General features: G+C 39.9%; 1 protein-coding gene across 4 annotated transcripts in view; it reads left to right on the top strand.

Moving 5' to 3' along the window:
• Window positions 1–18,459: 18,459 nt before the first annotated feature.
• Window positions 18,460–21,298, top strand: part of LOC111162002 (vacuolar protein sorting 45 homolog) — a 71,580-nt gene continuing 68,741 nt past the window's right edge. Inside the window, exons 1-2 of one of the 4 annotated variants that reach the window (XM_022526129.1) lie at window positions 18,460–19,953; window positions 20,589–20,723. In XM_022526129.1, coding sequence (XP_022381837.1) covers window positions 19,861–19,953; window positions 20,589–20,723 — 228 coding nt within the window. In that variant the 5' untranslated portion in view covers window positions 18,460–19,860. The remainder of the gene's footprint in view (window positions 19,954–20,588; window positions 20,724–21,298) is intronic. The other 3 variants (XR_002641552.1, XM_022526130.1, XM_022526132.1) reach the window with 3 other exon arrangements.

The raw sequence follows: 21,298 nt of genomic DNA, 5'->3' as shown, positions 1-21,298 counted from the left end.
TCAAAGGGTAAGTCCAACAGTAAAAATTAGACGGAAACAGTTCTTGGCTCTAAAATAAAGAATAGATTTTTAACAATTTGAACTCCTCAAAAATGGCATAGCCTTCTTATGGATTAGTGAGTTCACTCCTATTTGATTATCTTAGATAATAAATTACTTTGTGCCAGAGATGAAGAGAGACTCTTACATCAGACCAGATGATTTCTACATTCCCTTCCACCTCTTAGGATTCTTCAGATTCTCCAATTTTAGGTTCATGAGCTCAGTAACAGTTAAAATCATTATAACATTTCCAGATGATACAGGAGGCATGTTTCTTCATAGGGAAGGATCCAGATGTACTTGGTGATTTAATACAACATATACAAAAAAATTGGTCTAAAAACATTAGTTTCCCACAATTATATTTTATCAAATTTGAGAGTTGTTAAAGGTTTAATTTGGATCATATTTCTGCACCTATATGTGACGGCTAATTCTAAGAGTTAAAAACACAAAACTTATCAAAATCAGGTGTGCAGTGACCAAATAAACTCTTTCATTGCTTACCTGAAAGTCAAGGATATGTGGCAAAGAAAACTACTTATAACAACCCAATATTACAATCTGTCTACAAGATAACTCATCTACTCCATCCATCATCATAAAGGTGAAAAAATGTGATTTTAAAAAATCTGAAGCAGACCGGGCACCTGACTAACTCAGAACAACTTTCTACTCTTAATAAGGAAGTGGCAAGTTTGAGCCCCATGTTGGGTGTAGAGGTTACATAAATAAAAGTTTATATATATATTTTTAAATATTTTATTTACTTATTTATTTGACACATAGAGAGACAGCGAGAGAGGGAACACAAGCAGGGGGAATGCCAGGGAGAGAAGCAGGCTCCCCGCTGAGCAGGGAGCCCAATGTGGGGTTTGATCCTAGGACCCTGGGATCATGACCTGAGCGGAAGGCAGACACTTAATGACTGAGCCACTCACATGCCCCACATAAATAAAATTTTAAATAAATAAATAAATAAATTCTGAAGCAGAGACAAGATGTATTAACCTGTGAAAATGGTTCTTCTATCGGGTGCCTTTAACTTGATTTAAAGAAAGAAAGAAACTCAGTATCAACATAGATAAATTATATATCACTATATATATGTAGTGGTTGTAGTCAAGATCCCTAAACTGAAAATTATCCAGCATTGCCAAGGGGAATCAGTAATAATATCAAGGATTTTTAGATTCAGATTTCAAATTCTCATTGAAAAAAAAAGTTATTACTTGTTTTTTAAACTAACTTCTCAAAATTAGAAATATTATTCAATAGACACATACCAAAGTTGAGAGAAATTTTTGGGAAAAGGAGACAGAAAAGCATTGTAATTTTCTAGAGAATTCTGCTAATATTAGAATTAAAACTTTTTATTCAATTAACTAACATATAATGTATTACTGATTTCAGAAGTAGAGGTAAATCCTATAGAATACCCAGTACTCTTTACATCATGTGCCCTCCTTAATGCCCATCACCCAGTTACCCCCATTCCCCATCCCCCTCCCCTCCAGCAACCCTGTTTCTTTCCTATGATTAAGAGTCTCTTATGGTTTCCCTCCCTCTCTGATTTTGTCTTTATTTTTTTCCTCTCTTCCCCTACGATCCTGTTTTGTTTCTTAAATTCCATTTATGAGTGAGATCATATAATTGTCTTTCTCTGATTGACTTATTTCACATAGTAATACCCTCTAGTTCCATCCATGTCACTGCAAGTGGCAAGACTTCTATTTTTTTTTTGATGGCTGAGTAGTATGCCATTATGTATATATACCACATCTTCTTTATCCATTCATCTGTTGATGAACATCTGGGTTGCTCTATTTTCAACTTTTTGATGAATCTCCATACTGCTTTTCAGAATGGCTGCACCAGCTTGCGTTCCCACCAACAGTGTAGGAGGGTTCCCCTTTCTCCGCAACCTCGCCAACATCTGTCATTTCCCGACTTGTTAATTTTAGCCATTCTGACTGGTGTAAGGTGGTATCTCACTGTGATTTTGATTTGTATTTCCTGATGCCGAGTGATTTTGAACATTTTTGCATGTGTCTGTTGGCCATTTGTATGTCTTCTTTGCAGAAATGTCTGTTCATGTCTTCTGCCCTTTTCTTGATTGGAATATTTGTTCTTTAGGGATTGAGTTGATTATGTTCTTTATCGATTTTCGGATCCTAGCCCTCTATCTGATAAGACATTTGCAAATATCTTCTTCCATTCTGTCAGTTGTCTTTTGGTTTTGTGGACTGTTTCCTTTCCTGTGCAAAAGCTTTTTCTCTTGATAAAGTCCCAATAGTTCATTTTTGCCTTTGTTTCCTTTGCCTTTGAAGACATAGAATTAAATGTTTTAATCAGATAGTAATTTAAGTACTTTCTTCTTGTACCTTATATCATCTCCAGTTTGTGTTGTTACAGCCCTGCATATGTTCAATAACAAAAGCAAACGAATTATATATCTTGCATAATCAGTATGTTGCAACATTAAGATCAGACTAATAATACAAATCCACTCCAGTGCCAATTTTTAAACTTCCTGCAATCCTACAGCAAGTCCTTAAGAATATAAAAATGTGAACAAAAAGGCTTTATAGTTATCTTACAGAAGGTATAAACATCAATTACAAAGAGATATAAGGTAGTATAATTAACATGATTACAAAAGCATTTCTAATAAAACAGAGGGAATAATTATATTGCTTGTAGTTCTACTCTGAGTTCACTGAACCATTAAAAACAACTTCAAAAACAATCCAATACAAAGGCAAATCCCTATTATGGAAAAACAATAAATGTAAAGTATGTTTACCTTTTGAATATTGATCTGGCCTTCACTTTTCCCCAACCCGCACAGCCTGGTCTTAATTCCTATACACAGGATGCATTGGAAAAGAAAGAAGCTAAAAGAAGCTATTGCAGTGTTTTAGGTGAGCAGCTCATGCGTGATGTAGTAGCAGAGGAAGTGAAGGGGCAAAGGCTGCTTTTCCTCAGTTAATGGCAGCTTCATCCTTCTAGCTGTTCAGGCTAAAAACCTGGCATCTTGCTGGGACTCCTCTCTCACATATCCTTTATCCAAACCGTCAGCTAATACACTGTCCCAGTCCCCAGGATCCATCCTCCCTCACTATTTCCATCTCCCTGGCTAAGACCTCCTATCGCTCACCTGGATTATTGCAATGCTCCTAACTAGTCTCCCTGTTTTATACCTTTGCCCTCTGCACTTTAGTCTCAACCCAACGGCCAAATTGATCCTGTCCTCAAAGCTCTTCCATCTCATTCAAAATTTTTAAGTCAATGCCCTGACAACAGGGTCTACACACAGTTCCCCATTATCTATCTTTGCCCCTCACAGTCGCAGATCCAGCTATACTGACCACTTTCTGCTTCCAGGAACAGGCCACTCCCACCTCGGGTTTTGCAACTGTTCTTCTTTTTAATTGGAAGATTCTTTACTTAGAGAGCACTTAGGTTATTCCTTTCATCTCCTTCAGGTTTTTGCTCAATGACTACTGTTCAGTGAATAATTCCCTAGACATCCTATTTATAACTGCAAATCTTATTCATCCCTATCCCACCATGTCCCTTTTTAAAACCTGTTTTGTTTTTCTCGGTATAATGTATCATCATCTAACCATCATAAATTTTAGTTATTTTCTTTGTCTGATTATCCTAAGTTGTAAACTTCATGAGCTTAGGAATTTTGTCTGTTTTGTTCACTGCTCTATTTCCTCAGCTAGCACATAGTAGGTGTTCAGTAAACGCTGGTTGAAAGAACAAATATCCTCCACAAATCCTCTAGTAATGAGTGTTGAGAACTAGGTGCTTCCATAGATGCACCTATGGCAGGTGGGGTGGGGGGACTTCATACCAGTGCTAAAGTAGATGTACGACATTATTAGATTTATATGAATATACTGCTCCCAGAAATTGAACAAGACATGTACAGTATGCAGATACAAAATGAAGAGAATGATTTCCGTATGCAAAATCTAAAACTCACAGATTTACCAACTAAGTTTTCTAGTCCATTCCCTTCATTTGAAAGACAGAGGTCCCGTGAGCTTAAATCATTTCTGAAGCGCACTCAGATATTAGTAGTAAAATATACTATAAATCAGATTATCTGGCTCTCAAATCAGTGTTCTTTTCACTCTATCATGGCAAATTTGAGTGCTCCTCTGACCGGGAGTTGAAGCAGTCTATAGCATCTGAATTTAAATTACTATATTACCAGGAAATAAAGAGTTTAATTTCCCAAAATTACTCCTAAATTAAGCCATGGTGAGTCTGAATGTTGCTGTATTCCTTCAATGATAATTGGAAATTTAAGAGGGGAAAAAAAACAATTTCACTATTAATTGTATATTTTGTGCCATAAATAGAGGAGACTCATTTGTAGTCTAGTATTCCTGCTAGAAGTGTGGATTCTGGTGTTCACACCTCCAGATTCAAATCCCAGTTTTATCACTTATTAGTGGAAACCTTCTTAATCTCCCTAGACTTCAATCTTCTCCTTTTTTAAAAAGAGGGTAACAGCACTACTTACATCATTGAGTTGTTTGCAGGAATAAGGCACAGAAAGTACTCAGCACATAGCCTAACACATATATATTCACATTGACAGACCTATTGTCAATGGCAATCAGACATGAATAGAAGTTATAATCATATTTCCACCCTTTGAATTTTCAATGTGATATATTTATCAAACAAATCTCCCAAATTGAATGCTTGTTGATTTGAACCTTACAGCGTTTGTCTATTGCCTTAAGAAATGAAAAAACTGGAAAGCAGTCAATTTATGCAACAATTCAGTAAGATTTAAAGCCAAAACCAGATTAAACTCAACATTATAGCATCTTCTAATCTATTTTGACCAAAACAATACATTTTTCCTCAATCACGTAACCATTACTCAGTGGGCCAGTATCAAATGTTGGAGCTTCTGTGGTTATCGATACCTTCATTGTGGTCCAAGGGCGCCCTCTGTCGGATACTGAAGACATTCAAAGCTCAATTACATGCTTTTTGAAAGCTAATGCTTTCCTCCGGTAAATAATTAACCAACAATTTTACGACGCTAATTCTCTCTAATCACAGCTAGCGCATTAAAAAAAAAAAAAAAAAAAAAGTCATGTCATTTGTTACGAAAGCAACAGGTCAGTAAAGTCTACATCCCTGTAATTTACCTAGGAATTTGGAAAGAAAACCCATGATACTTTTCCCAGAATTTAGTAAAAATTATTGGCATACATTATCTGGATCTGTATTTTGATCTCTTTGTACTGTCCATGTAAAACTCTACACTTTACTTAACATGCCACTGTAGAAGTTAGCCCAGTAATGAGTATCACCAACATTAAATATTCAGTGGGTATCTTCTGTGTACAGGACTGTACTGGGTAAAAAAGGATAGAAAAAAAAATCTATCCTCAAAGAAATGACAATCCACTTTCTAAAACAGGATGTACAGAAAGGATATGTACAAAGAAACGTAGTAAAATGCCCACTGAAAAGGTATGCTTCTCTAGAGGTTTCAGGCTGGCTCAGTCAGAATAGCATGCGACGCTTGATCTCAGGGTCTTGCGTTCAAGCCCCACATGGGATGTAGAGATTACCTGAATAAAAAAACTTAAAAGAAAAAAGGGGGGGGGGAGCACCTGGGTGGCTCAGGTCATGATCTCAGGGTCCTGGATCAAGCCCCACATTGGGCTGAGTTATCTGCCTACTTGTGATTTCTCTGTCAAATAAATAAATAAATCTTAAAAAAAAAAAAAAAAAAAAGAAGAAGAAAGAAAAAAAAGGTGAGTTTCTCTCAACTTGCTCCTGTGTCACCTTAGAGAAGTTACTCAACTCAACTTCTCTGAACCTGTTTCTCTGCAACATGGAGACAATACCTCAAGGTATTGAACTTTCCTCAAGGAAAGTTGCAAAAGCTGAGATATTTGTAAAGGCCTCGGCACATAGTAAAAGCTCAGTAAAGGGTGATTGCTTTTATTTATTAATATTATTATGAGATAGGGCGCCTGGGTGGCTCAGTTGAGCACTGGGCTCTTGATTTTGGCTCAGGTCATGATCTCAGGGTGCTAGGACAGAGTCCCAATTTGGGCTCGGGGCTTAGCATGGAGTCAGATTGTCCCTCTGTCTCTCTCAGTCTCTCTCACTGTTAAATAAATAAACAAAATTTTAAAAAATATATTAAGGGAAATCCTGAATAACCTCTACATTAAATTTGTTTCAAACAGATTTTTAAACAAAATATTTTGTATCTTATTTTTCAACACTAAATATTCTTTTTTATTTTTAAAGATTTTATTTATTTATTTTACAGACAGAGATCACAAGTAGGCAGAGAGGCAGCAGAGAGAGAGAGGAAAGCAAGCTCCCCGCTGAGCAGAGAGCCCAATGTGGGGCTCGATCCCAGGACCCTGGGATCATGACCTGAGCTGAAGGCAGAGGCTTTAACCCACTGAGCCACCCAGGCGCCCCTAAATATTCTTTCTAGTGCAGAAAAACAAGTAATCCTGATCAAATGCTTGATCAAGTCAATAATGAGCCATTGCTAAAGGAATTATTTCAATATAAAAATATAATTAAAATTCCTTTACCACTAATGAAATTTAATGATTTATAAGAACATGTATTTTCTGGTACTTACTTCGCATGGCTTGAAACATCTAAATCTTAAAAAATAATTTCATCACATTTCACAGTCATTTATGTTTCTAACACAGAGAGTAACTCAAGAACAGAATTATGATCATAAAAGAGATCTTAGCAAAATTCTAGTTCAATCTTTTTTTTTGAAATAAGACTTTATTACGCATCTCATTAACACTACACTTCTAAGCTCACTTTGTGAATTTTAATAATTTCTCAGGGAGGCAAGCTCCTGAAAATGTGTCTGTTTATTGCTATTTTACCTTCATTACCTCCCTTTCTAATGTTCTTCCTTTTTAAAAATTTTTTTATTTTTTAAAGATTTTATTTATTTATTTGACAGAGAGAGAGCACAAGCAAGGGGAGTGGCAGACAGAGGGTAAGGGAGAGGAAGGCTCCCAGTTGAGCAAGGAGCCCGATGTGGGGCTTGATGTCAGGCCCCTGAGGTCATGACCTGAGCCAAAGGCAGATGCTTAACCAACTGAGCCACCCAGGCACCCCTCTTTTTTTTTTTTTTTTAATTGACGTATCACTGACACATGTTCCATTGGTTTCAGGTGTATAACATAGTGACTTAACATGTCTGTACCTTATGCTATGATCACCACAAGCACAGCTCTCATGTGTCAAGTATTTTTATATTCAGTTTGTAGGTGGGGAAGTTGTAAACAGTAAAACTTAACATCATTCAAAATACTTGCGAAGAGGGGTGCCTGGGTGGCTCAGTGGGTTAAAGCCTCTGCTTTCAGCTCAGGTCATGGTCCCAGAGTCCTGGGATGGAGCCCCGCATTGGGCTTTCTGCTCAGCGGGGAGCCTGCTTCCCTTCCTCTCTCTCTGCCTGCCTCTCTGCCTACTTGTGATCTGTCAAATAAATAAATAAAATCTTAAAAAAAAATACTTGCGAAGAAAAAGTATATCTAGGCTAACAACTGCATGTATTATCTCACTTAATGCTCCTCCTCAGCCTGAGGTAGGTGTTATTTTCTCCATCTACAAATGAGGAAACTGAGGCAAGGAGTGGTTATGTAACTTGCCAAAGTCCCACAGCTGGGATTCAGCAGAACCCAGTCCAGTCTGCCTGATTCCAGAGCCTGCACTCATAACCTTTACATATAGTTTTCTTAAATATCCCTGAGTCTAACAAATAAATCATTGAATAAATTTAAAAAATGGGGGGAGAGTATAGCTCTTTTTTACAGAGGAATTCCAAACAATAACTGCAGAAGAAATGAGGAAAATAATTACCATCAGGTAAATATCAATGGTGACAGGCAAGAACCATTAATGAATTCCAGTTAAAATTAGGTATAACACATATGATGAAGAAATAGGATATCCGCAGCACGTCAAGGAATCTCTCCGTACATTTTTATTGATTTTTGCTTTAAGTATATATTTTTTAATTGAAGTATAATTAACATACCACATTGTATTAGTTTCAGATGTACAACATATTGAATCAAGTCTATACATTCCTCAGCACTCATAATGGCAGGAGTCACCATCTGTCACCATACAACATTATTACAATATTGTTGACTATATTCTTTATGTCATCTCCATGACTTATTTTATAACTGTAAGTGTTTACCTCTTAATCCCCTTATATCTATTTTCATATATTATTTACAAGGAGAAAGATAATTTTAGTGGAGAAACCCAGCAGACACCACCTAACGAAGTGATCGAAGTTGATATCATCACAGAAAGATGAAATCACCCAAACTATTGAATGTGCAGACAGAGCCCTTCATGCAAATAAATTTTTACTTAATGATTTATTTTTTTAAAAGATTTTATTTATTCGACAGGCAGAGATCACAGTTAGGCAGAGAGGCAGGCAGAGAGGAAGGGAACCAGGCTCCCTGCTGAGCAGAGAGCCAGATGTGGGGCTCCATGCAGGGCTCGATCCCAGGACCCTGGGATCATGCCCTGAGCCCAAGGCAGAAGCTTAACCCACTGAGCCACCCAGACGCCCCTTACTTAATGATTTAAAGTGATTCATTGTTTTTGCTACTATAAAGTTCAGTACTAAACCACCATCTGTGACGAAAGCTTAACAAATTGTTTGATTTGAGGATGGGCAATCACTAAGCCTCTGAAGGAACTTGAAGCATATTTTTCCCCAGTTTTATCTCCATGAAAATTGTATGCTTTACAAATTATGAAGCAGTCCAATTCTTCCCATCGACACTTCTGTTATTGTATAGTAATGCAAGATAAACTGATTATGGAAATTATATTCAGAAACCATAGTTTACAGATTCTGAAACTGATTATACTTTAACATTTTCTTGTCAAAGGGGAATAAAGTATGTCGTATGTAAAAAATAAGCCAAAGGTGTATCTTGTGATTTTTTTTTTAAAAAGACTTTATTTATTTATTTGCCAGAGAAAGAAAGCAAGCACAAGCAGGGGGAGCAGCAGACAGAGGGAGAAGCAGGTTCCCTGCTGAGCAAGCTGGACATGGGACTCGATCCCATGACTCCAGGATCATGATCTAAACCAACAGTGGACTCTTACCTGACTGAGCCACTGAGGCTTCCGTACCTTTTTAATTTTAAATAATCAAAGCTGGGGACACCTGGGTGGCTCAGTTGGTTAAGATCTGCCTTTGGCTAAGGTCATGATCCCAGGATCCTGGGGCAGAGCCCCATGTCCTGGGCTCCCTGCTCAGCTAGGAGTCTCCTTCTCCCTCTCCCTCTGCTCCTCTTCCCATTCGTGATTTCTCTCAAATAAATAAAATCTCTAAAAATAAATAAATAAAGTTGCTTTTTTTTTTTTTTTTAAAGATTTTACTTATTTATTTGTCAGAGAGAGAGAAAAAGCACAAGCCAGGGGAGCGGCAGGCAGAGCAGGCAGAGGGAGAAGCAGGCTCCCCACTGAGCAAGGAACCCCACGTGGAACTCCATCCCAGAATTCTGGGATCATGACCTGAGACAAAGGCAGCGGCTTAACAGACTGAGCAACCCAGGTGTCCCTAAAGTTGCTATTTACTGAGCATTTAGCATGTTCCAGGCACAATTTTTCTGCATATTATTTCATTTAATTCTCATAATAGGCTCACAAACTTTAGGACTATCACAACATTTTTTTTTTAAGATTTTATTTATTTATTTGACACACACAGCGAGATCACAAGTAGGCAGAGAGGCAGGTCGGGGGGAGGGGAAAGCAAGCTCCCTGCTGAGCAGAGAGCCCCATGTGGGACTCGATCCCAGGACCCTGAGATCATGACCTGAGCCGAAGGGAGAGGCTTCACCCATTGAGCCACCCAGGCGCCCCTATCACAGCATTCTATAAATACATAACTATTTTATACAGAATGTTTACATTCTGCATCTTAACAATGTACAAAATATCACTACCACTGGCTTCAATGGAATTTCAAGGGCAATGGAATGAATTACTAAGCCTTAAGTAGGCATTTTCCTTCTCCTCTAAAATGTTATAATTGTCCAACTAGAGATATAAAAGAATGCAGTTTCTTGCCACATATTATTTAGATTGATTACTGTCTAAAAAAGCACAAATTTCATGGACAAGATTTTCTCTCATTTTTTCTTAAAAAATGCATAAAATGGAAAACAATCTTATACAGAAGTCTAAATTATAGGTAAAAAAAACAAAAGTGTCACAGGAGAGTGACAGTGAATTTTCAGATATTAATAACTTACAGGATTTGCACGTGTTTCACTGTTTTCTGTATTTTAAATTGTAATGTATTTTAAATATATTTAATATATTTAAATTAAGTAACATTTTAAGTTAATAGAATCTTACATAGATTTTTCTCATATGTATCCATTTAAAGTTCACATTTTCATTTTAATATAATGTAATTGTCCCTCACAACAATATATTATTTAAAATATAACTTCTAAGAAACTGTACCAGTGACACAAGCATGCTTAAACACAGCCTTAAGAAAAGCATGCATTAGTAACAGGCCTCTGAGGGAGAAGATGATTTACGTATTGGAAGCCGAGCAGCTGGGAACGCCTGGCCGGCTCCGGGTGGAACGCCGCCTGCTTCGTGTTTTCCTTGTCTCCCTCGCCTCAGAAGCAGCCTGTAGTTAATCAAGATAATCCCTTTAAATGTGCTTGCCTCAACTCTAAATTCTATACTGCTTGACCCGGCATATCCTACTTTTCTTGCTTATCTATAAGACTTATAATTGACATATAACTCACATTCCTTCTTGTTTATCTACAAGACATACGGTTAATGTTTAACCTACTTCTTCTCTGTCGGTTGTTATCTTGTATCTAATAAATAGGGGACTGAGGAGTTGTTCTTGGCGGCAGTCCTTTTTGTGGTTGTGACCTGTTTGCTTTCTCTGGCAGCTGAGTTGTCTGTGCCTCATTCTCCTCTGTGCTGTGAGGAAGCAGCAAGCGGCACCTGACCAGGGACCAGAAACCAAACAGGAGAAGAAGCCCCAACGTGTTCGTCTGCACAGGTCTGCATGGGTCTGCACGGGCAGTGCCTTTTTCCCTGCTGGTGAGCTGTGGGTACTTGGTGGCAGGGTATGGGTAATCTAGAGAGCACAGACCAATATCACCCTTAATTAAGTACGCTTGCTGAGACAGCTCCTAAAGGCGGGAGGAGCAAAAGTCAGCAAGGGCCAACTTTTGGAGCTTTTAAAAGTAATCAAAGAACATTGCTCCTGGTTCCTGACTTAGGGACTTTAGGCTTACAGACTTGGGAGAAAGTAGGTCATGAGTTAAAACTTTTGCATGCTAAAATGAAAGCCAGTTCTGATTACTGAGGCCTATTTCGCTCCGTTCTGGAACCTTTACAATCCTCTGATTCGGAGAGCAACAATGAGTGTTCAGGAGAAACTAAGAAAGAGGAACCTGAACATGCCATCCTGGAGGGAAAAGAAATTACTAACGTCATGATGGAGGAGGAATTTCTTCCCCCTCCTCCTCCAGTAACAGAAAAAAAGGAGGGACCGGTTGTTGCTGTGCCACCACCATGGGCTCTGCCATCCTGCCAGAAGGTGCCATTTAGTGAAAAGAATGAAAAATCCATGCTATCAGCCATTCAGAAAGGCCTCCTTGAAGCAAAGCGAGCAGGAGACCTGGATGCCTTACATATTAATGTCCCAGTTGCTATTAGAGAAATGTCGCTCCAGGACATGATCCTAACAACCCTAATGGTATCTTATGAGGCCGTACATGAGCCATTTCCCTTCAAATTACTGAAAGAACTAAAACAGGCTGTGCAAAACTATGGAATTAATTCCTCATTTAAAACGGGAATCGTCCAAGACATCGCAGAAGGCAATCGATTTATTCTGATTGATTGGTCATTACTAGCAAAAACAGTCTTCTCCTCAAGTGAGTTTTTTTTTTTTTAAAGATTTATTTATTTATTTATTTGACAGACAGATCACAAGTAGGCAGAGAGGCAGGCAGAGAGAGAGAGGAGGAAGCAGGCTCCCTGCTGAGCAGAGAGCCCAATGTGGGGCTCGATCTCAGGACCCTGAGACCATGACCTGAGCCGAAAGCAGAGGCTTTAACCCACTGAGCCACCCAGGCGCCCCCTCAAGTGAGTTTTTATAAACATGGTGGCAAGACCATGCGGAAACAGTGGCTGCCCATAACAGCTAATAATGTTCCTATTTCCATTGAGTAGCTCATGGGCCTTGGGCCATGGGCCCAGGTGCAAGATCAGGTACAAATGAATGATCAAGCTGTTGAGCAGCTCCAGCATTGTTGTTTGAGAGCCTGGGAGAGAACAGAAGCCCAGGGAGAGAATTGCTCTTCTTTTCAAAAAGTGGTACCGGGTCCAAAAGAAGCCTATACTGATTTTTTTTTTTTAAGATTTTATTTATTTATTTGACAGATAGAGATCACAAGTAGGCAGAGAGGCAGGCAGAGAGAGAGAGGAGGAGGCAGGTTCCCCGCTGAGCAGAGAGCCCGATGTGGGGCTCCATGTGGGGCTCCATGTGGGGCTAGATCCTAGGACACTGGGACCATGACCTGAGCCGAAGGCAGAGGCTTTAACCCACTGAGCCACCCAGGCGCCCCGAAGCCTATACTGATTTTATTGCGAGATTACAAGAAGCTGTTAAAAGACAAGTAAACAATTTCAAAGCTGCTGATACTATTTTTCAGCTGTTGGCAGAGGAAAATGCCAACGCTGATTGTAAGAAATTGATAGCACCCTTTAAAGGAAAGGGAACATTGACAGATTATATTAAGCTATGCCAATTGGGAATAGAGAACTATAAAGCTGATTTGTTAGCTCAGGCAGTGGCTGCTCTGACCACAGGAAAATTTAAAGGACAGTGTTTCAACTGTAGGCAGACAAGGCATACTAAAGCTCAGTATAGGCAAAAAGGAAAATTCCCTCCACAAAATGCAAGAAACAAACCACTAGGTCTCTGTCCTAAATGTAAAAAAGGAAATCACTGGGCAAATCAGACATTCCAAATTTCAAAAGGATGGCTCCCCTCTTTCGGGAAACTTCCTTTGGGACAACCCCTCAGCCCCAAAAGAAAAGGGGGCCAATTCTCCCTTAACACCCAACTTCCAGATAAATGTACCATTTTCAATTTATTACATGCTATGCCTGGTAGTGCTGGATTAGGTATTCCTATTCCCAAAGATCATCTCTTAATGCCTGCCAAGCTTCCCACTAAAATTCCAACCAATATTTTTGGCCCTTTACCAAAGGGAACCACTGGGTTACTTTTGGGGAAATCTAGCCTTACTTCAAAGGGAGTACTAGTTCACACTGGCGTTATTGATTCAGATTATACAGGTGAAATTTCAGTGATGTTAACTACTGCGGCTCCACACAGTTTTCAAAAAGGAGATTGCACTGCCCAGTTGCTACTTTACCCTATCTCCAGGGTCAGTTTAAAAAACAAGCAGGGACGCCTGGGTGGCTCAGTTGGTTAAGCAGCTGCCTTCGGCTCAGGTCATGATCCCAGCGTCCTGGGATCGAGTCCCACATCAGGCTCCTTGCTCGTCAGGGAGCCTGCTTCTCCCTCTGCCTCTGCCTGCCATTCTGTCTGCCTGTGCTCGCTCTCCCTCTCTCTCTCTGACAAATAAATAAATAAAATCTTTAAAAAAAAAAAAAAAAAAAGCAAAGCAGGGCGCCTGGTGGCTCTGCCCCACATCAAGCCCCACATCGGGTTCTCTGCTCAGCAGGGAGCCTGCTTCCACCTCTCTCTTTCTCTGCCTGCCTCTGTGCCTACTTGTGATCTCTGCCTGTCAAAAAAATAAATAAAATCTTTAAAAAACAAGCAAAGAAACTCCAACAGGTTTGGGAGCACTGGAAAAACTGGGGCATAATTAACTGAGAAAATCTATCTAGATACACTGATTTGTCTTTTTAAATATAATTTGTCTTTTAAAATACAAGGAAAAGAATTTTCAGGTCTAATTGATACCAGAACTGATGTCTCTATTACAAGCTCATTACACTGGCCTAAGAAATGGCCGTATAATATAACTTGTCTTCTGTTAATATCATGGGATTAGGACACGCTAGCAATGTGTGTGACAGCTCCAATATTCTTTTCTGTGAAGGACCAGAGGGTCAAAAGGGCTATCTGCAACCATATATTGCGGACTTGCCCATTAACCTTTGGGGGCGAGATTTACTAAGTCATTGTGGAGTCTCTCTGGTTAGACCTTCCCCTAAGGAGGATTCCCAGATTTTTCACGAAGGGCCACTGATCCTGAACTCATTAAGTTAACTGGAAGAGTGACAAACCTATTTGGGTGAAGCAGTGGCCCTTAACACAAGAGAAATTACCTGCTTTACAAGCCCTAGTTGAGGAAGAGATATGAAAAGGGCATACTGAAGAATCGCACAGTCCTTGGAATTCGCCTTTGTTATTTAAAACAAAACAAAACAAAACAAAAAAAAACCCAGGAAAGTGGAGACTTCTAACAGACCTGCATGTGGTTAATTCTGTTACCAACCCATGGGGTCTCTCCAAACCCGTATTGCCTTCGCCTAATACAGTTCCACTAGAATGGGCAATGATTCTCAGAGATTTATAGGGTTGCGTTTATACTATACCACTTGCTAGGGAAGATTGTCCCCATTTTGCTTTCACAATTCCCAGTGTGAATTTAAAAGAATCAGCCAAATGATACCAATGGAAAGTTTTACCACAGAGAATGTTAAATAGCAGGAATCTGTGGCCAAAGTTACACCGCCGGTCAGAGGTCAGTTTCCACAAATTTTATCTTACCCATTATATGGATGATATATGATGTGAAGCCTCTGATAACGTACAATTGCAGGACGCATTTAATACGCTTCAATTACAACTGGAAAAATAAAAACTAATTATAGCTCCAGAAAGAAATACAAACCACCTCACCTTTCTCATATTTGGGGTTCATTATGAACAGGACCTCAATTAAACCACAAATAGTTCAAATGCGTAGAGATAAAATTACGACCTGAAATGATTTGCAAAAATTATTGGGAGATTGGATAAGACCTAAAATTGGAATTCCCACTTAACCTTTGCAGCATCTGTTTGCCTCTCTGAAGGGAGATCTTAATTTGAACAGCCTTAGGACCCTATCAAAAGAGGCCTTAAAAGAATTACGATTTGTCGAAACCCAAATTCAGTCAATGCAGACGGATAAAGTCCAACCTAAAATACCCTTAAATCTTACTCTTCATACCCCACATACACCCACCAGATTAATTATACAGGAAGAACTAATCATAGAATGGATTTTTCTTCTAAATAATACTGTTAACACACTCACTATTTACATAGACCATATTGGTAGCATTATTCAATTAGGAAGAAAAAGAACTTGCCAAATACAGGGATATACGATCCAAAGGTTATTGTTCTGCCTTTAAATAAGACACAAATTGAAACAGCATTCCAGATAATTTAAATTGGCAAATTGCCCTCAGTGGCTTTACTGGAAACACTTCTTCTCATTATCCCTCTTTACTTATTGTTTTTTTAAAACGTAATGCTTTTGTCCTTCCTAAAATTACTTCTAAAAATCCAATAACTGATGCCCCTACTTATTTTTCTGATGGCTCTGTCAAAGGCAAAGCCTGTTTCTATGGTCCTACCTTAAAAATCATATTTACTACAGGTCTTTCAGCACAGAAATCAGAATTAATGACAGTTACTGCATTATTTCATGTTTCTTCTGCATTTAATCTGTTACCTGATGCTTTATACGCAGTGTATGTTTTTTTTTAATCATTTTTTTTAGTGTATGTTTTATAGCATATAGAAACTGTCACTGTTTCTACATCTGATGTACTATGATGGCCCTCATCATGGTAGCTGTAAGTCTTCGGGGATGTTATGCACAAACAACTTCACTTACTGGGCTCATATCCCTAATCCTCCCCTGCTTTCCAGTAGAATGGGGAGAAGATATAATACCAATTTATCTGAATGCCTCAAAATGGGTACTTGGAATTTTGGGTCCTAGATTGCCATTATTGCCCCAAGAGGAGAACACAAACATTAGTCTTGGGATATTGGAGCAGACCAGTATGTATGGCAATCATTCCAGTTGCCTTATCCTTGATGATCAAAGATTGGTTGGTGACCTCTCTACTAACAGTGGTCTGACTAAAATCCAGTTACATTTACTCTTCATTAAAGGATTCCAAGCCAATGAATATCAGGGTCCAAGCTATAGCATAGCAGCAACCACCCCTCCCCCCCACCCAATGCAGACTGACACAGATGTGGTCTGATGAGGGAATCTTTACCAGAGGATAGTCGAGCTTCTTACCCCAGGGTTCTTATTAATAACCTGCGGAATTGTATGGGACTGGTCCCCTAAAGGGATGGCAGTCACCAAATGCAGACCCTATTTCTCTCAACAGCCATCCCCTTTGCTGATTATCATAAAAGACAAGAATTTATGGAAGGTCATCACCGCTTTAAGTCACCTTAGAGTCTGGAACGGCTCTTATATTTATCAGTCCACTAGCTATGCATTCATCTTTTTCCTGGTGAGAAGAATGGGTGAGAGCATGTGTTAGAGATCCCTATGTTTTTTGTCATTGGAAAAATGACTTTCGAGCATAACAAAAGAGAAATAAACTGTCCCAAATGTAAAATGTTCACCTGTGTGAACAAGAATGTTTACACAGACAATTCCATTATTCTCAAAGCTAGAAGAATAAGCATCTGGTTACCAGTGAAACCACTGTGTTTGGGAAAGCTCTCCAGGTAGGCATGTACTTTTTAACAGTTTTGAAGGCCTGGGTACGTAGAACAAAAAGATACCTCGGGCTGTTTATAGCAGCTGTTTTAGGAATTAGAGTCATTACTGCTATGGCTACCACTGCAGGAATGGCCTTGCATCAGACTGTACAAACCACACAGTTTGTACAAAAGTGGCATGAGAATGCTAGCAAAGCTTGGAATCAACAATCATTGATCAAGGATTAGATGTAAGAATCTCTGATTTAGAATCAGCCATAATGTATACGGGGGATGGTCTTCAAAATACAAAGCTTAAGGGCACCTGGGTGGCTCAGTGGGTTAAAGCCTCTGCTTTTGGCTCAGGTCATGATCCCAGAGTCCTGGGATCGAGCCCCGCATCGGGCTCTCTGCTCAATGGGGAGCCTGCTACCTTTCCTCTCTCTGCCTGCCTCTCTGCCTGCTTGTGATCTCTGTCAAATAAATAAATAAAATCTTAAAAAAAAAAACAAAAAAAACAGCTTAGGCTCCACCTTTCCTGTGACTGGAATGTTTCTTCCTTCTGTGTTACTCCCTAACGCCTATAACAAATCATAAATATCGGGGAACAAGATTTGCTGTCATATTACCAATTATTATGCCAATAATTTAACTTTAGATTTAAAACAGCTTCAAGATACTATTCAAGGCATTACTCACTCATCATTACAATCAGTTCCAGGCATGAGTTTTGCACAAAGTATTGATGATAATCTGTCTGATCTAAACCCTTTGGATCAGACAAACTGTGGTTTTGGCCTTATAGGTGGAATGATTATTCTGTTTATCGCTTTAATCTTTTTATGCTTAGTCCTCAGATGTGCACAAAAATCCTTCCAACGACCGATAAATCGGGAAGTTGAAAAACCCGACTTTCCTGCTTCTGCACAAGCAAAAAGGGGGAAATGTAACTGTCCCTCAGAACAGTGTATAACTTAAAATATAAGAAATTGTACCAGTCGCGCAAGCATGCTTAAGTATAACCTTAAGAAAAACACGCACTAGCAACAGGTCTCTGGGGGAGAGGACGATTTACGTCTTGGAAGCAGAGCAGCCCTGGGGAACCCTGGCCCACTCAGGGTGGAAGGCCGCCTGCTTCACGTGTTCGTTGTCTCCTCTGCCTCCGAAACAGCCTGCAGTTAATCAAGATAATCCCTTTAAATGTGCTTGCTCAACTCTATTCTATACTGTTTGACCAGGCATAGCTTGCTTTTCTTCTTGCTTATCTATAAGACAAATCAACATAACACATTTTCTTGTTTATCTACAAGACATGGTTAATGTTTGACCTTCAGCTCCTCCGTTGGTTATCTTATATAAATAAATACAGGACTGCAGAGGAGTTAGGTGGTGGACCCCTGCTCCCTTTCTCTTATAGCTAACTTGTTCGTGCCTCATTCTTTTGTGCGGTTGGGAAGCCACAATAAGACTTTTCTTTCAAAACATAATTCAAAAATTGATAAAAAGCCCAGTGCATCCCTCTCTTGCTGTCTCTTCAAAAATATTTTAAAAAGCCCAATGAGAAGTTTTATTTACACGGTAGAAAAATTGAGAACATTTTTCACAATTTCAGATGTGATGAAAGTACAATATTTTATGTGGCTTCTGAGCTCCCTTAAAGGATTTGATAACTGCATAAAAAATTTTATAATCTTGATAGCCAGACTAATGTTAACGTGCTCTCGGTTTAGTTTTAATTGTATACTTCTTAAAACATAATAGAACGACCGATTTGGTAATGTTGAATCTATTGATAAAAGTGACCCCAACAAACTGGTCATTATTTAGTGGAAACATTTACAAGCAATTACAGGTGCTGATGCCCTGCAGTTGTCTCTTTCTCTGATTTTTCAATTCCCTAACATTTTCCCCCCTTTTCGAGAAATGGCATAATGGAGAGAAGACCCTCGGGGTACTAAACACAAATGCAGACATTTAAACATTGATGGCTTTAAGATTCATTTTGTGGTTAAGTTTTTGTTTCTTAAAATTTGTGAGTTTTCCCTTAAAATCCTCGCGCTACATTGCTTTAGCCCCACCGGCTACGTGCCCCCTCCCCAACCCATTTCCGACTTAACTGGGCTTCTGCCCACAGTTTCAGGGACCCGGGTCCCTCGCACCAGCTCAGCAGGACCCCGCAGAGTCCAGTCGCCCAGAGCGCCAAACCCGGGGTCCCTCGCGCACCCCGCCAAGTACCCGCCGCGGACTCTGCTCCCCGCCCTCGGGGTGGGGGGTGGGGGGTGGATCAGAGGCCGCTCCCAAAACATCCTTAAGGGCATTCCCTTTGTTCGTTCACTCGACAAATACTCCGGTTCACTCGCCCCTCAGTCTTCAGAAAACCAATTTGGGCCACGCTCTGCAGGAGTACCGTCTTCGCCTTGTTAACGACACGATGAAGCCAGGGAGGACGAATCTCGGCCATTACTTAGCAAATACCTTCTCGAGCGGCCGGGAGCATTGCGCCAGCTCTCTTCCCTTAATCCTTCACTTAATGGCAAACAGTGACCACGGCTGCACTCTGCGGTTTTTGCCTCCAAGTCTGCCTTACGCCAAGTTCCTCCACGACTCGAGCGGCTACCCTCTCTCCAAGCCAGCAGGAGAGACTTCCGGGGGCAGCCAGGGCAGCCGGGGCACGGCGGACTCAAGGCCCGCCGTGGTCTGGGTCCAGGCCTCAAACAGCTCCAGGCTGGAGGTGGGGAGAGAATCACTTCCGAGAGCGGCGACCCAGGGGGGGGTCTCAGCTGGATTTTTCCATTCAGGCGGGAGGACCCGTCAACCGCCTAGCGCAGCGGAACTACAACTCCCAGCATCGTAGTAGCTGCCCGGACTTCCGGAAGCCAAGGCCCGGCGGGGAGGAAGCAGCCGAGACCCGGCCAAAAAGGCCGGGGGTTAATTTATCAAGAAAAAAGGGGGCGGGAAGGACTGTAGGGTTAGCCTGTTAGTTCGCCACCATGAACGTGGTTTTTGCTGTGAAGCAGTACGTTTCCAAAATGATAGAGGACAGCGGACCGGGTATGAAAGTACTTCTCATGGATAAAGAGACGGTGAGTTTGCTTTTGCTCAGTATTTGTTTGTGAGGGAGCTCTCTCTCTCATAACAGCTACTCCCACTCCACTGTAGGATTTAGTGTTTAAAGGTTTTGAAGCGAGGGTCAGTTCTGTGTGGAACTAAAAGGTGGTAATAAAGCTTGTCTAGTAGGTTTGAAGTGTAAATAGCTGTAACTACCACCAGAGATTTCTTCATCTATCCGGAACAATTTATTGGAATCAGAAGTCCTTTCCTAAATGTCTCTGCCAAGAAATAATATGTGAGACAGGACACTTGGAAGACTTTTATTTCCAGTCAGCGTTCTGTTTTTAAAACAAAGCTGTTAGTGTTCAAGCTGAGATGACAGGTTATTACTTGTTGGTCACAGAATTATTTAAAAAAAAAAATCACACTCTAAGGTGATGGGAAAAAAATTTTTTTTAATTTATGGATTGTCTGTGTTGAGAGAGAACATGTTTTTCATTCTGGTACATTACCTACATGTTTTGGTTGTTCAGTAAATGTTACTACATGTTAGTATTTGCCTTATCCAGCCAAGTATTAATGGAAAAAAAAATTAAGTCTTAGGTGTTGCTGCTTGTTCATATTATTTTGACTAGCATAATGATTAGTTAATTCTTTTTCTTTACAGACTGGCATAGTGAGTATGGTATACACACAATCAGAGATTCTTCAGAAGGAAGTGTACCTTTTTGAACGCATTGATTCTCAAAATCGAGAGGTCATGAAACACCTGAAAGCAATTTGTTTTCTTCGTCCTACCAAGGTACTGAGCTGTCATTTGCCCAGGCAAACACAGAGCACCCTGATATGAAAGCATTAAGAAAGCAAAATAAATTTGTATTATCATTTGTGGCATCATAATTAACCTGGTTCATCAGAGTTATAACCTTGACTCTCCTGCTTTCCACATCTCAGTTTACTCCTTAAAATCAGTTTTTCCTCCAAGATGCCTTTTGGGTTCCCAGCTACTTCCTAGACCACTAACTATCCTAGCAGAGACCCACTTCACTTAATTTCTGGATTAACCTCCATAACCATCACACTGAACACCATTGCCACTTAATCTTCTATACTTAATGTACCTACACCAATATCTTGAGTCTGTATCATTTTATTCACGTGTATGCACAGGAAGATACATATAATGGCTCAATTTTACTTCCATGATTAAATCAATATTTAGTAGCCCAGCCCTCAGATCCCTGCTTTAGCTGGTTTGGCCTGCCCTTATGTATCCAGCCTCCTGTGTCCAATCTCTGCTCCTCCACTCTTGCCAACTAGGCCTTTTTGTCATCCCTCTATATGCTCATTCCTCTTCTCTATTTGTTCTCTTCCCCT

The sequence above is a fragment of the Enhydra lutris genome, unplaced genomic scaffold, assembly GCF_002288905.1.
Source record: "Enhydra lutris kenyoni isolate GAN:26980312 unplaced genomic scaffold, ASM228890v2 scaffoldscaffold88, whole genome shotgun sequence".
NCBI classification, from domain to species: Eukaryota; Metazoa; Chordata; class Mammalia; order Carnivora; family Mustelidae; genus Enhydra; species Enhydra lutris.
The sequence above is the reverse complement of the archived record's forward strand: the minus strand, read 5'-3'. Positions and strand labels throughout refer to the sequence as shown.